General features: G+C 29.5%; 1 protein-coding gene across 1 annotated transcript in view; it reads left to right on the top strand.

Annotated features, from left to right (window-relative positions):
• Positions 1–14,838, top strand: part of LOC118188404 (solute carrier family 25 member 35-like) — a 30,214-nt gene extending 15,376 nt beyond the window's left edge. The window contains exon 3 of the mRNA XM_035358834.2: positions 5,690–14,838. Within this exon, the coding sequence (XP_035214725.1) occupies positions 5,690–6,013 (324 nt within the window). The 3' untranslated portion in view covers positions 6,014–14,838. The remainder of the gene's footprint in view (positions 1–5,689) is intronic.
• Positions 14,839–16,186: the final 1,348 nt, after the last annotated feature.

Below are 16,186 nucleotides of genomic sequence, written 5' to 3'. Positions count from 1 at the left end.
TAATTGAATTTGGTGTATATCTCTCTTTCTTCATTAAACTTACTTGATTCTTCCTTTCACATTTCAAAATTCAGGTTCATTCCAAATAAAATTCACCCATTTTTTATGATTTAGTTTTAAAATTCATATTTTAAAATAGTCCCGACGAGTCCGGATTAAAGACTTTTGACTGTAGCATGTATATGTAGTTATTTACATGCAAAGGATGGTAAAATTAGTTAATAATTGCAACAACCATTCAATTGCTGTGTTAATAAATACAAAATATGATGAAGAACATTTTTATATTTATTATATTCTATATGCATATAAAAAGTAAACAAGACTGAACAATACTTAGCAACAGAAATAAAAAGGAACTTTATGGTTATCTAACTTCAGCCAAAAAATTGCAAAGTTATTGACGACCTCAGAGAGAATGAACTATTTAGTGATTTTTGGAGAGAAGCATTTGTTTGGATATCATTACATATATTTCAGTGATGCATCCAGTGCTGCCTATTTTTTTAAATTTCTCTTTTTCCATTTCCTTTTTTGCATACTTCTTGGTTTTTTAGTCTGTTTTACTTGCCATGTACACAGCAATCTGTTTTCACTAAAAGGAGAGGAAAATAAAATGATAAAATCGGAAAATTCAATAACTTCAGCACCAAAATCCTAAAATGGGTTTGGGAGGAGAATAAGAGGCACATGATGCCTTTAACCCTCTGGCTGCTCATCCCGCGATTTCTGCAGTCAACTCAAATGTAGCAAAATCTGCTCATCCCATGATTTCCGCAGGCATGTGTTTTTCTTCCTTCATTGAGGAACACATCCCGCTTTTTCCCCGTTTAACCACTGAAATAAATTATATACAGTATTAGACATTTAGTTTATGTTTTGGCCAACAGATATCGTTAGTTGTCCACTAAATTGCAGCATTTGAAGGCACGTGGTATTACCGCTGAAACTCCACTTTTTGCGCTTTTTCTTACATAAATGGCTGGTGGAAAACATTCAGCTATTATTTTAATTATTTAATTAAATTATTGAATTATTAATTAGATTTATTGATTAGATTAATAGTTAGACTGATTATTAATTAGATTTATTGAATCTGGTGCAAAGACTGTGAAGTTGGACTTTGCCTTTAACCCTGTTTTGAACTCTATCTTACTAAACTGCATTTCTAAGGTATTTTTTCCTGAGTGCTTTATATTTTCTTAAATTTTATATATTTTACTTTTTTTATATTATACAATAAATAGAAATTGACTGTAATTCGACTGAAATTTATTAAAAAAATTTTTTTGGGGGTGATAACATCTAAAACTGGTTTTTCTGGCAAATTAATTCTCATGATAAAAATCTATATATATATATAAAAAAAAAAAAAAAAAAAAAAAAAAAAAAAAAAATTTCTAGAAAGAAAAAATGCACTTTTCAATCTCCAATATATAAAGATTTAAAATATGCAAAAGAAAAAAAAAAATTGCACAATTTTTGAAGCGATTTCGATCCACAAATTGAGCAGTTAGAGGGTTAAGCAAGCCACATTATGCTGTAAGCCTGTTGAAAACTATGTCCAAGTTATTATAGAAGACTATGAAAGCTGCAGTATGTGATGAAATTCCAATATAAAAGATCATAATTTATAATCACATTAGAGAGAATATCTGGAGAAGTGGAAAGCCATCAGGGGAGATATGTGCGTATGTGTCACAGAAATATCTTTTGTCAGTTTGATGGGTTGCACATAAATAATTTTTGGCAACGTGGTGCATTGCCTCGGCTTTGCAGTGGGAAAGCAGATAATCAGAAAGTATCAATAAAAACTATAGTTTCCTCAAAAGTCATTTAGTGCAACAGTTTAGCATTTTTGGAAAGGGTGTTATTAATCTGTATGGGTCAGACTGATCCATTTTTGTAGTTTTTTATGTGGTATCTCATGTTGATATCAACTTATAATAATATGGCACGATTGTCAGAGAGATTTTTATGTTTATACTTCAGAGGTTTTGAGTATCTTTTGACTTATCCTTGAGGGAGGTAACATTTTACCTAAATGTGTCAAATCGTTTGTTTGTTTGTTTATTAGCAAACAATTCAATTTACAGTAGGTGCTGCATAATGTGATTGGCTTAATGTTATAATTCAGGTATTGTTATGGATTTGCCAAAGTTGTGGCCATTTGTATATGAAAACATGGAAAATACATCATTTATTATGATCAATAATTTGTTTAATATGATCAAATTATTCTAGAATAAAATATGGCAAATAAGATCAAATTAGATTAGAAAAAATACCATGTGATAGGGAATGTCGACAAGCAACTTGCTTTTGATTTCAGTCAGAAGAAAATTCATTTATTCTTTTAAAATTAGACAAAAAAAAAGGAACTTCAATTTAATATAAATTTCAAATTAAATTTTCAATTTTTAGGATGATTACACGAGTCTTTCTTCTTCAGAAGCAAAAAAAAATTACAGAATTTTTTTCTTTTCCTCCAGAGAACATCAATGACACATTAAGGCTGCATTTTTTCATAATTTAAAATTTAACTTTGGTCTGTTCTCTTCCAGTGAGGGATGCCTTATGAATATTAAAAAATTGGGAATACAATATTAGTCAAATAATTGGAAATGTTATGAACAGTCTATAAATGAACTTTTGCATTAAAGACATTATGAGCAGTTCATAAAATTTTTTTTTTGTAATTTTTAATTAAATTTCTGTGTAAATATGTTATATGTTTCTTGAAGATCAATATTTAGAACTACTCTCATATACGCCCTCAGCTGGCGACAAATTTCTTGCCTTTTGTCTACATTTCGAACTTTAAGTTTAAAATGTTTGCAAAAATGCAATTTTCACATATCCAAAAACCACGTTTTGAACACAAAATTTAAGTTAAAAATCCGAAACAAAAACAAAAAATTTAGATTGCAAAAACGTAAAGTTTCTAACCAAAAATATTTGACAAGAATCCATGTACACAGCAATATGTTTTAACTTAAATTGTTAAAATGCATCTTCTCCCATTTCAGAACAACAATGGAAAAATTTTGTAAACCACCAAATAAAACGCAAAATCGCATTTCCGATTATAAGTAGGCAACATAGCTTTAACATGCCACCACATAATCTCTATCATATTTATATGCCAGCCAGACTCACTATCCACAAAATTGATACTATGTTTCACAAATAAATGTTCAAAACCTTCTTCTCCTAAATACTTGTAGAATTTCCAGCCACCCGAAAAAATAGTTGTACTAGGCATACAACTAAAATTTTGCCAACACGTATTTCATTGCATTAAGTTTCCACGTAAAAAGGATTGCCATAGAAACCAACATCACCCCCAAAACTATCGCACAACACGCCATCGTGCCAAAAACCAGCCCACAACACATATCGCCACATTTGGCAACCTGAGGGTGCGTATAAGAGTAGTACCCAATATTTTTATATTAAATTAAATTCCATCACTATTTTGAAATCTATTTTTTCTCATTTAATGGTATCAAAACAACATGAACAAATGGGATTATATTAAGTGGGGCCTAGAGCACAACTAAACTGAAAGTGAAACTGGATCTGTGCGAATTTATTTTTTTTATATCACGATAAAATATATATCAAGGGTTTCCAGTGGGGCAGATATTTACCCCTAGGGGTTTGATAAAATTTTAAAGTGGGTTGATGATGATCAAGGATGCTTTTGCATGATCAAGATCCCATAATTCACTAAGAGATTTATTAATAAAATTGAAAATCAGTTATTTATTGACGTATACCTACATCATGTAATAATGAAGAAATTATACAAAATAGATATATAGGAAAAATTCACAAAAATGATTTAATATGTTTTAAAATTCAATATATTTTTAATATATAAATTTTTATGTAATATGGGCAATATAAAAAAAGTAAAACAGTGAAACACAGTTTGCTTTTTCACATGGAAGTATGCTTGCTTACCAATTATAAGTTTATATTATTATAAGTTTGCAGGATTTTATAGATATTTTTAATACTGTGTGAGAATTTTTACTTGAAGTTGACAATCGTATTGGGAGACAATGAAATTTAAAAAACATATATGAAATAAAAAAATCAAATTTTCAAAAACTACCGAGTTAAAAAAAATTATTCAGATTTGCAATGTAACTACAGATATTTGAATTTAGTTTATGACATGTTCTATATGCTTGCCATCAATGCTTATAATGTGGCACAGATGAAGAGCAAAATTCTGCAAAACTCGCTGAAGTGGTGAGACATTGATGCTTTCGATGACCTCATGAATGCCCCTTTTATAAGCTCAGGAATAGTTTCAGGGTTATTTGCGTAAACTTTGTCTTTAACATTGGCACACAAAAATGAGTCACAAGGATTGAGATTAGGAGAATATAGCAGCCAAGCGATTCCTATTCCAGTGGTCTCTGGGTAACCCAAAGCCAGAATGTGCTCTCCAGAGTGCTCTTTCAAGACTTCAAACACTCTGTTGGGCCATTAGAGTCATACTCCATCCTGCATGGATCACATCTTTTCAAAATCTGGCTCACCTGCGATAAGAGGGGTGATGTCGTTTTCTAAAATTTTGATATCATGTTCAACAGTCACAATGAATATCACACAGTGACAATGAATACCATACTAACTATTCCACAGTCTGACATTGCGCACCAAATGGTTACCAGTTTCAGGTGAAGAAACTTCTCAGTCATGAAATGGGGATTTTCATTCCCTCAAATGTAGCAATTTTGCTTATTGATCCAATCCAAATGAAAGTGGGCTACATTGTTAAGCCAAACCATACTCGCATCAAGTTATTGTTTGTCAATCATATTGCTTATAGTATTGGAAAAACACAGATGCTGTTCAGTGGCAGTGGCATTCAATGGCTGATTAGCTTAAATTTTGTACGTAAAGAGCTGCAGGTCTTGAATAAAAATTTGTTGCAAAGTCTCTTGGTTGATTTCAATTTGTTAGAGCTTCTGATTGACGTTTTTGAACCATTTTGAAACACAATTCATGTTTTCTCATTATTTTCAAGGATTTCCACACTTGCTCAATGACCAACATTGGCATCACAGACATTAACTGTTCTCTTGAAATTTTTAATCAGATTTTTTATTTATATAACACTTGGACTGGTTGTCTTCAGCTTGTATTCGGTCAGAAATTTCCTTATTGCTCAAACAGTAGCTTGACGATTAATATATGCTCAGAAATGCTGCATTTTGACATGTTAAACAAAAAAATGATCAACAACAGTATGAGTGCATATGCTCTAACGAATTCCCAATGTGCCCTGCATTCAACAGCCAAGTTTCAACTGAATCCCGCCAATGGTTCAAAAGTTATCAATTAGAGCTAGATTGGCTAGATAATCTAATTATTAGATGATAGTTAGATAATCTAATTATGATTAAGATTAGCTAGCTAATCTGCAGAATAATTGATTGCTGCTTTTTAATGATGACATATATACAATGAAATTCTGGTAAACCAGACTTAAAGGAATTGAATAATAAAAAAATTTATATACCAAGAAAAGTTTGAATACCACATCTTAATATTTATTTTAATTTATCAAATTTCTAGTACGAATAATCTAAATAATGCATAATAATGTAAAAGCAGCCTTCTACTTTTAAGTTATAGATCTTAAAATTTCAATATTTTTTATTTGCAGATATTCAAGCCTGATAGTTGGTTAAGTGCTCTTGCTGCCAGTATGCTGGGTGGAGTAGCAGTAGTTGTCTGTATGACTCCATTAGATGTAGTTTCAACACGTGTGTACAATCAAGGTGTAGATAGCCGTGGGAAAGGCCTCATTTATTCTGGTTTATGGGATTGCATTAAAAAGATAATGTCTTCAGAAGGATTTTTTGGGTTCTATAAAGGCAGTACAGCATCTTTTTTACGTACAGGCCCACATACAGTACTTTCATTAATGTTTTGGAATGAATTTCGTAAACTTTACAAAAGCTATGAATTAATTAATGATTTTCAGTGAAAGAAATTTTCTTATGGTGTTTATATCTAGAATAATTACAAGGTAATGACAATTGATTAAAATAAAGAAAATTATTAGTACACGGACGTGTAGGTATACATGTGTAATTTACATATGAAAATCTGTAAGGAATGTAAAAATACAATAACTTGTTTAATTATGTATGAAGATCTATATAGAGTTCAAAAATGCTATTACTATTTAAAAATATAAATGTGATTAGTTATCATACCCATAGTTTATTTACTTGTTTGTATTCAACCCTTTATTAGCTGCAGGTTTTAGCATACTTAAATTTTGCTGTAGTTATTATTATTATACTTAGTTTGTGCTATTGTATGAGGCAACTCTTCTTCTGAATTAAGTTAGAGTCTGCTGTTTCCAACTGCTTCTATTTCACAATGGAGATCTGTATATAGTGCTTATAGAATCTCAGTATCCCTATCATAAATTGTTATGATTTAATATGAAGTAATGAACTCGTCTGGATGTTAATGTTGAATATTATTTGATGTTATTTAATTGTTTATGTTTTTTTGTATTGTTAATGTTGTATTACAGTAACCCCCTTTAATATGAATTTGCTTAAAGTGAGCACTCGGTTAACATGAATAAAATTTTGGTCCTGGCCAGGATGTACGTGATTGTATAGGAAATTTTATCAGTTATTGTAAATTGCAAACAGTTTTTTTTTTTTTTTTTAAGTTTGTTGCATCATGAATTTTTTTATTTAACATGAGCTTTCAAAAATTTTCAACTTAGTTAATGTAAAGGTTCACTCTCTCCCCAATGCAGTAAGTTATCTTCAGCCTTTGGATCATAGCGTTATTGCTCTTATGAAAAAGTCTTAAGCTGAAATTTGTGCTGTTGAAAAGGAGAAAGGAATGCTGACTTGGAGTGTGCTTGGTGCAATAAAAGGCATTGCTCTATTCTAGAAATCCAATGCATACAGAACTGCTTTTGCAGAGTATGGAGACATAAAAACGCTAAAATCTTGTTAAGGAGCTAGACGATGACAATGATACCACTTTACCTAATGAATGGAATAGTCTGTAAGATGTTGCAAACCCTGGCATTAGTTTTGAGGAGTTTGCAGAGTGCAGATGACACTGTTATTTTATGTGTGGTATTGGAATGTAATGTACAAGCAGTCATGTCTGAAGTGCAAGAAATGTCATCTAAAGAAAGTGAGTCAACAATGTCATTCTGCCAACCTGGCTAGAAAATGTTACACACCTTGGATACTGTAGAACATTTTGCTGAAACATCTGAATTGACCATTAGCTTTATGGAAGCCATGAGTACAGTTGGCCATGAAGTTACTGGCACATTTAAAAGATGTTTTTTATTGTCTGTGACAGTGCAATATACAAGAGTTTTTTTAACCCCCCCCCCCCAAAAAATTCTGTGAGCACATTTTTTCAAGTTTTGGTACTGTAATTCATGTAGTATTGTAGCATTTTCCATGCCGATATGTATAATATACTGTATGTACCTATATACTGTAAATAGTTAATACATAGAAAATACTATTCTAAAAATAAAATTTGATTCACTAGTTAATAGAAATTTTTTTTTGCATGAACTCTCGATTTATTTTGTCCTTTGTGATTCACGTTTATGGGGGTTTTACTGTATTAGGTACTGTTATGTTATTAGGACCAGAATTCAGAAATGTATGAACATGTGTATGTATGTATATGCATATATGTATATTACAAATGCATACATTTAGTACTTACATATATGCATGTAAATATGAACACATACATGCATAAATTTCTGAACCTGGTCCAGACAATTATAGGTTTTAATTTTATTTTAACTATATGTGATTCTCTTATGCTTTTAATATTTCATATTTGCAAATAACAAATTTTATTCTATTAAACTTAATAATACACAATCTATTTTTAGCAGTAAGTTTAAAAAGCTGTAATAAAGTTCTGAAATCAAAAATGAGTTCATTTCCTGTTCATGAGTAATAATTAAATCAATTAATTTAGTCCTAAATTATGTATGATCTTTTAAATCATGTTATCTACATGCACTGTGTCCACAAAAGTTCTTACACAACCTGTATTTTTGCAACTATTGGTGTAGACATATACTTGCAGTTACAGAAATGTTTTAATCATGGTGATATCTATGTTTTGGCATTTTTAAATTACAATAATAATAAATGTAAAAATTTTTTAAAATGTAGTTCTTTATATAGTCTCCTGGTCCCTATTAGGAAAATTTATACTCATCATAAAAAATAAAATACAAAGTTTGACTTCCATATGACCAAAACTGACAGACATTTTTAATTTCAAACTTTGAAAATTTTCATGTCATTTTTGCCTTTCCTTGAGAATGGGTTAAAAATAAACTGGAATGATTTTAGAGATTGATTTTTCTTCATTAACCTTTTAACTGTCATGCCCGAGATTATCTCGGGCACAGCACTGGTGTTCGAAAATGTCACGCCCGAGTATTTCTCGGGGTAATTTTTTTTTTTTTTTTGAGTGCATCGTATTGTCATACCCGAATATATATCAGGAGATGTTTATTTCGACTACATTTGATTTTTCCAATAAAAAAATTTGACAATTTTGTACCCAAATCATCAAAATAACTTGACAGTTAAAGGGTTAATGTCAACCAAGTGATATTTTGTATGGTTTATTAGTGTGAAAAATTCTTCAGTTTATTATTTTGTTGCAACTGCTGTCTGAAACAATTTTCATTTAAATAATTTGTAAGTTTTCCAACAATGAAAATATGTTGATAATATTCTCATGAAGTTTTATTACTTTAGAACTGTGATCTAGCAGCCATGCAAAAAATTCATTAAACTAAAAATATTTTCTATTTTTAATCAACGCAAATAATTTTACAGTTTGGTCCTATGCCAATACTGAAGCCTGTCAATGTTTTCTAGTACACAAGTTCTACTGTAAGACTCTGAATAAGATCTCATTTTTGAAAAATATTATTTTGAGTAATATTTTATATGCCAATTTGCATAGAAGTACTCATCAGTTAATCCATCAACTTCAGAACCTTTTACTAAACTGATAACATTTTTAGTATACATAAATTTATATAATATTTTACTTTGTGTGAATTTTCAGAAAGCCACAACTAAAATATCAAAATTAAATATCTTGATCAATTTTTGTTATATGAGAGTCAGAATTTTTTCATTTTATTTTTCAGCATGTATATAAACATTTACGAAAATATAACTGCAGTGTTTAGGAGCTGTAGTGTTTGTATAAAATCTGAGATTTCACAACTCTTTAAATTTGAAAGTATCGAAACATGAATATTTTGCATAATTTAAAGCATTTTTATAAATGGAAGTATGTGTCTTTAAACATGGTTACACATAAGGACTTTTTTTGGGTACAGTATGTATTTAATTGTTATTGAATGTATACATGTTTATCATTAGGTAGAAATTTACGTACTGAAGAGCTGTATGTCATAGTCTTAATTTTCCATCTTATTTATATTACTTATTTCTGCCCATTTACATGCCATATTACAAATGCAGGTTTGAAAATTAAGTAAATATTTATTCTGTACCTTTGGCAATTACTATATTAAATCAAGATTTCCACTGTGATGCACTTCATCAGTGTTTTACAACAGATTTTTGAATTCATTGAGTTTTTCTATTTTTTAAAACTGTTGTTTGCGAGATCTTGTTTTTCTCCCTCCAAATCTAGCTATTAATCAAGAAAATTTTTATTTTCATGTAGATTAAAATGTCATAGTTATATATTTATGCCATTTCTGTTGATTATTGAAGCTATATAATATCTGTTTTCAAACAGATATTATATATCTTCATATCAAAGTTTTCTTATTTTCAGCTTTTTCACTAATGCAGTATATTATTCATAGTAATGAAAGAGATAATTTATTCATTCTAATATTCATAGACGTGAAAATGACACTGTGCTAGTTTTGAATAATAGTTTTCTTAAATCTGTTATGGCTTCACCTGTGGACAAGTACCGTATTTGACGGCATATAAGACGCACTTTTTTCCCTAAATTTGGTCTAAAAAAAAGTTACCTACGCCTTATACGTGAAGGACACAGGTTAACTTTCAATACTGAATGCTATTTTTAGCCTGGATAAAGCTAAAAATAGCATTCAGTATTATATTTTTAGGTCTAGACACACATAACTTTTTCTACATCTACATGTGTGTGGCCTTTTAAATAAGGGTGCGTCTTATATGCCGTCAAATACGGTAGTTAAGACGTTAAGACTTGCTGAATACTGGAAGTCTGATCCCAGGCAAACAAGCTGGAAGTATGGATGGCTTTTCCCATGTGTAATATTTAGAGAAGGCAGTTTCCCGTCGAAAATGCTCCACAAAGATTTCCCTTTGACAGACTGCTTTGTGTACATTGCCATATCTGAACAATTTAACTTAACATAACCTTAAATCTTTTAGTGATGCAGCAATCTCTTGCTGGCATTCCATACTTATCCAGATGCAAAAGTAGCAGTTCAGATATGTTTCCGTAATAGTTTTAAATTTTTTCCTGAATTTTTGAAGGCATTTATTTATTTATTTTTTTATATAACAGTTTCTGCTCACATAAATAAAGATTTGAATTTATTTCGAATCAACAAGACCCAAAATCTTTCATGTGTCTTCCATGTTATAGAAATGCATTCAACAAAATGAATCATTTTAAAAGTAAATTTTTTGTATTTCTTCATGACATTTTGCATCAAATATTTCTTTATACAATTAATATAAAAGATCTGCTAACCGTTTCAGTAAAGATAAGAGAGGTGTTCTTCAACATACTTAAAAAATTCTTATTGGTATTCACTATAAGAAATGGTTACACAAATGATATATTTTTTATTAATTATTTTTTACTTTTAAATGTTATTTATATTTTTAGGTTAGTAAATAAGTTATTGAATGTGCCTATATTCTTCCTTCATGATTGAAGTATATTATCAGTTTCTGTAAATTAAGCTGTGATAAATTTTATATAAAATGTATATCAAGGAATCTCTATATATTTTTGGATGTTAATTTTGTTTAAATGTATATTGAATTAATTCTAGCTGATTTTTACAGCTGTATTATCAGTGTATATGATTAAATTAAATATTTATTGTATGTGCTCTTTTTCTAAGACTTGCTTATGCACAGAAATATGAAATTTTATTGTATTGGTATTCATTTTCATACTTATTAAAGGTAGCACGAAGAACATGTTAAGAAATAAGGACAAAATATTTTATCTCCTAATCTAATATAGTTCTAGTCTATTCTTTGCTCTAATAACAGCAATTCAGCAGTTCAGCGTCTTTTTTTTCTTTTCTCTCACAATTTAGAATTACCTATTATTCCTAAAGTGAAGAACATGTCCAACTGTAGTAAAAGCTTGATTATCTGGAAAGTTCAGGGAATGCTGTATACTCGCTAAGTGAAAATTCAAGCTAGTTGAACATTTAAAGTGTAGTTCATGGTAGAATGTCAGATGAATGGAAAAAGAAATTTCTGGTTTAAAATGTTTAGTCATTTTATTTGTTAGCAACTTGAATATCTAATTGCTACATCTGCTGAAAAAAAAATTGGGGGGGGGGGAAGCATTTTAGACGTAAAAATAGATGAATTTCATAACCTTTAAAAATACAAAAGTTACAATATTTTACATGAAATCTCACTGAACCTTAAAAGTTTGAGATACCACCGAACTTACACTAATTATTCTGGCAGAAATTTAAAGGAACATATCATTATTGAGCTAGATAATCAACCGATAAAAAATATGGGTATATTGCATAAAAAAAAATGTTTTCAAATAAAATTGCATATTATGTCTATATTAACGAGCTGAAAATACTCCGCATGCTGTTCTGCAAAAAGAAGATCCCAAATTTTAATCATTTTTTCAAAATGCAGCAGAAAAATACATAAATAGTAATTAACTTATATCCTTCTTTACAAAAGCTGAAGTAGCTTATCGAAAACTAAATGGGTTCTACATAAAACCTTGAACCTGTGTAAGAGAGGGCTGCTGTCTTTAAATTTATAAGTTGCATATAATATTGACTGTTATGCAATGTGGAAGAGATTATTACAGAAAAAGAAAAAGTATCCCCCCCACCTTTTTTGCTCTACTCAAAAATGAAACCTGTCTAGTAAATGGCAGCCGTGTTTGTGATATCAAAACATGCTGGAAATGTTCTTATTTTCATTAATGTCTAAATAAGTTTTTTAGTAAGTAGATATAATAATTTTCAATGAAATATAAGCCATTGGTAAATGTTTTTCTACTGTTGAACCGATGATTTATATTATGTACCATAAATAGAAAATGTACATTTTATTTATACAGTATGTGTAACATTAAAGAATTCTACACAAAGATTAATTTACTTCACTTTTATATCCATAGCCTTCAACGTTCAGCTCTGCAGCTGTGATATATTAAAAATGATCAGTATGTATGTATGTATGCATGCATACGGGCAGTTAGGAACAAATGAACAAATACTGCTTTGGAATCATCAGCATCATAATAAAGAGAAGATATATTAATAATTAAGCAAAATGCAAGCTATTGAAATTTAAGTAATTTCATTTCATTTGTACTCTTTATGACAAATTTATCAAATGTGATTTAAAAAAATTATATTAACATCAGCTGGAAAGTTTAAACTATTTTAGATTTGTCTGTTACAAATGCTCTACACAGTGCAATGCATGTTAGTAGGTAGAGTTTAGAAGTAAAAGTAGCTAGAAACCTGGCCACTTTAAAAGCGTAAATTTAGTTTTGTTAAAATTCAAAATATGCTATTAAGAGAAATAAAGTGTTTTTTTTTTTTTTTTTCTTAACATTATATAATAGTTTTCTCAATATTTACTTTCTAAGTGATATCTTTAAGTGAGAGGCGGCATCGATAAAAAAGCCAAAAAGCATTTCCAATTCCAAGACTGCCATGTAGGCGACAAATTGCTTATCTTAAGCTAAAAAAAAAAAAAAAAAGGATGCACTGTCTTTTTTTTATAGGTACTAACAAAACCAAGGTGAAGATTTTATGATTCTGCTGCAAAATCATGCTTATCCATTATTAGTGCTAAATCACACTTTGATGACAGTGTTTTAAGCAGCACTTTATGATAGCTTGATAAGTTTCTCATCTGCTTACTTTTTTGGAAGGTAGGGGCAAAATTTCTAAAGTAATCTAGTTACTTGAGCTTTCCAGTTAGTTGAATGCTAATTTGTTAGATTGTTGTTTTGTGACTAAAGACATATTTTTACCATTCATCATATAAATTTTCAATTGTCATTCAGATATTTTAAGTTTCTTTGAATATTCCTTTAGCCAGTTGGTTAGCACTTAGAAACGATATATTGTAGCACTAATATTATAAGAAAGAAAGTGGATGCTTTTATAGCTTTAGTCAGCAGTAAGAAACTCTAAGTTTACAACAGTGAAACTGCCGATTTGTATGTTACTGTCAAAACATAAATAATAGTTTTTCCTTTCAGTTTAATTCAAGGGAAACTATTACACAAATTTTGCATTTTTGCATTAATGGAACAAAAAAGTGATTTGTTTTTATTATTGCATGGCTTTTTAAAATGTAAAATTCTTTATTAGATTATGAAACTAAAAAATTCTGATCATTTCTGCTACAATTTTTGTTTTATCACAGATGTGAGACAAAAATTAGATACCTCCGTATACTTATCTGTGGTGTTCAATAACAGTATCATGTAGATATGGTCTGTCAACAGCCAAGCACATTCAGCCATAGCATGCTTGTAATTTATCCCAGTAAAGAGGCTGGTTGCATGAACATTTTTCATATGTTTAGCATGAATATGAGCCAATTTTCTAATGAAAATCCTTTACCAACCCTTTCCCTATGCAGAGAGCCCTATGTGCATTGCTGTAATCAAATAAATCCAGTATTCATTCATAATAGAAGAAATGCATCAAGATCTTGAAACAACTTACATTTTTTACCTTTCCAAAAAGAGTAGTTTGAGTTATCAAAATTCATAAAATGGCATATTTTGCTTTATTCAGGGTGTCCCATATGAGATTAAAATCTAGCAACTTAGATGCCAATTTATGCATGACACGACTGTAGCATGTTTTTAATCCAGTCCATAATGATTTTAGCTCATTAAACTGAAAAACTGTTATCCAGACAGTAACTAGACATGCTAATTTTTTCCCTTCTTATATTTTGCAGAAGAAATCATAAGGATTGTCTTAATTTTCGTTATTATTCTGTCTTCCTATATTAGTATTCAAATTTACACGAGTAAAATTACACTTCACAGAAATAAAGATCTTCCTCTTTTGTTAAGAACTGTATGAAAACATCTTGGATTAATTGCATTCCTAGACCTCCTGTTGATCTTACATTTTGCTTCTTTTGCAAAGGAGAACAATTAATTTTTGGTACTTTTGACAGTGTGTTACTGATTAATGAACTCTCTTTTGTGAGTTGTGACCAGGGCTGGTGCCAAAGCATGTACAACCAGTACAACTGTACCGGGTGGCAAAATTATTAGAATTTCTGAAAGAATCGGGTGGTAGAATTTTGAATTTGCAGTGTTTGCACCATGCAGCAAAAAGTCTTGCACCGGCCCTGGTTATGACCCAAATAAAATGAGCTCATTTATGAAGAGAAATTAACACTGATCAGTAATGGCACTATTAACTGAAAATTATTTTTCAGAAATCCTTTATATCTAATATTCTGGCCATTGATTTTTTAATTATTTCAAATTTTAAACTTCTATTTCTGATGAAAAGAATACATATAATTACTACCTTAGACATGCATCTCATGAACCATATATAGCTGCAACTACCTAACTTTTGTCTATTGTATGCACTGAAAACTGAATTTATTAATATAAAAAATTCTATTTAATATAAAGTTTTTATGTAAAACAATATAAAAAAAATCAGCAATATTTACTTAATATGAAATGGTTCTGAATAAAAACATAGAATCATCAAATTATAAAAAAGTACTTGATGTTGACTTTGTTGTAAATGAAAGTTTTTGTACCAAATGTATTTTTGTAGCATTTATTTATAAATATATAAAAATGTTCACTATTTTATATTTATGTATTTTAGAATTTTTTAAATGTTAACTAGTGATATTCCATTCTTTATTTGGATATTTTCATTGGATATAATTAAATTATGCTCTAGAAATTAAAAAACAAAAATTATTAATGGACATAAAATTTTAAAATTATTATAGACTTGTGTTTGAATATTGATATAAGTCATCTGACTTAATAAAGATTCTTTTCCCCTTAGTGGTTTTATCTAACATTATATCGTACGAAAAATTCTATTTTGCATATTCTTGATTACTACTAGTTTAACACAAAACTGAAAAATTAGGCTTTTTTAAAAATACATTTAAAACAATTTGGTTTAGCTATGGTTGTAAATTAAATCTTTAATAATAAACTGTTCACTTTTTTTTACATGCCTGCTCTCTTCCCCCCCAAATACCGATTAAAAAAAGTATTGACTAAAATTGAATGCATTTGGCCTGATGCAAAGCAATATAACATGTAATTACAAACTGAAAATATGAATATGAATGTATATGGTGCAAAACTAATTGACTTAAATATTTGACAAGAAAATTTAAAATAACAGTAATAAACTATCTCAAAATTAATTGGATTTCATTATTAATAAAGAATGTGATCTATTCTAACTTGTATACATATAGTTAACTTGTATACATATTCTAACTTGTATACATTTGTATGCATGTAAATAATGGTGAAATTATACGTAAATTGTAGTATCTCTTATATAAGTAATATGAAAAGCATCAAAATGTGAAGCACCGCCAGAAAAATATTGTTATAGGGGTAGGTCCATTTAATGTTGAGAAATTGGCTATCTCGTCAATGTAGTGCCAAGTGGTAGTGGTTTTGACGACTAATTTTTGTAGCCAAATTGAATGATAAATTTCCAAAATTCTCTGAACTCGGTGACATTTTGGTTCGATTCCCGTGTAACTGTAACTGGTCCGAATGTTATGTAAGTGTATTCAACCCAATGTAACTAACATTTCGAGAAATCAAAATTACCGGAAATTTCTTGCTGAACGAGGGAAAACTATATAAAACTAGAAAG

The sequence above is a fragment of the Stegodyphus dumicola genome, chromosome 7 (genome assembly GCF_044657685.1).
Source record: "Stegodyphus dumicola isolate Sdum_Otavi_A_Nest chromosome 7, ASM4465768v1".
Taxonomy (NCBI): domain Eukaryota; kingdom Metazoa; phylum Arthropoda; class Arachnida; order Araneae; family Eresidae; genus Stegodyphus; species Stegodyphus dumicola.
This window is presented reverse-complemented; position numbering and strand designations above follow the sequence as displayed.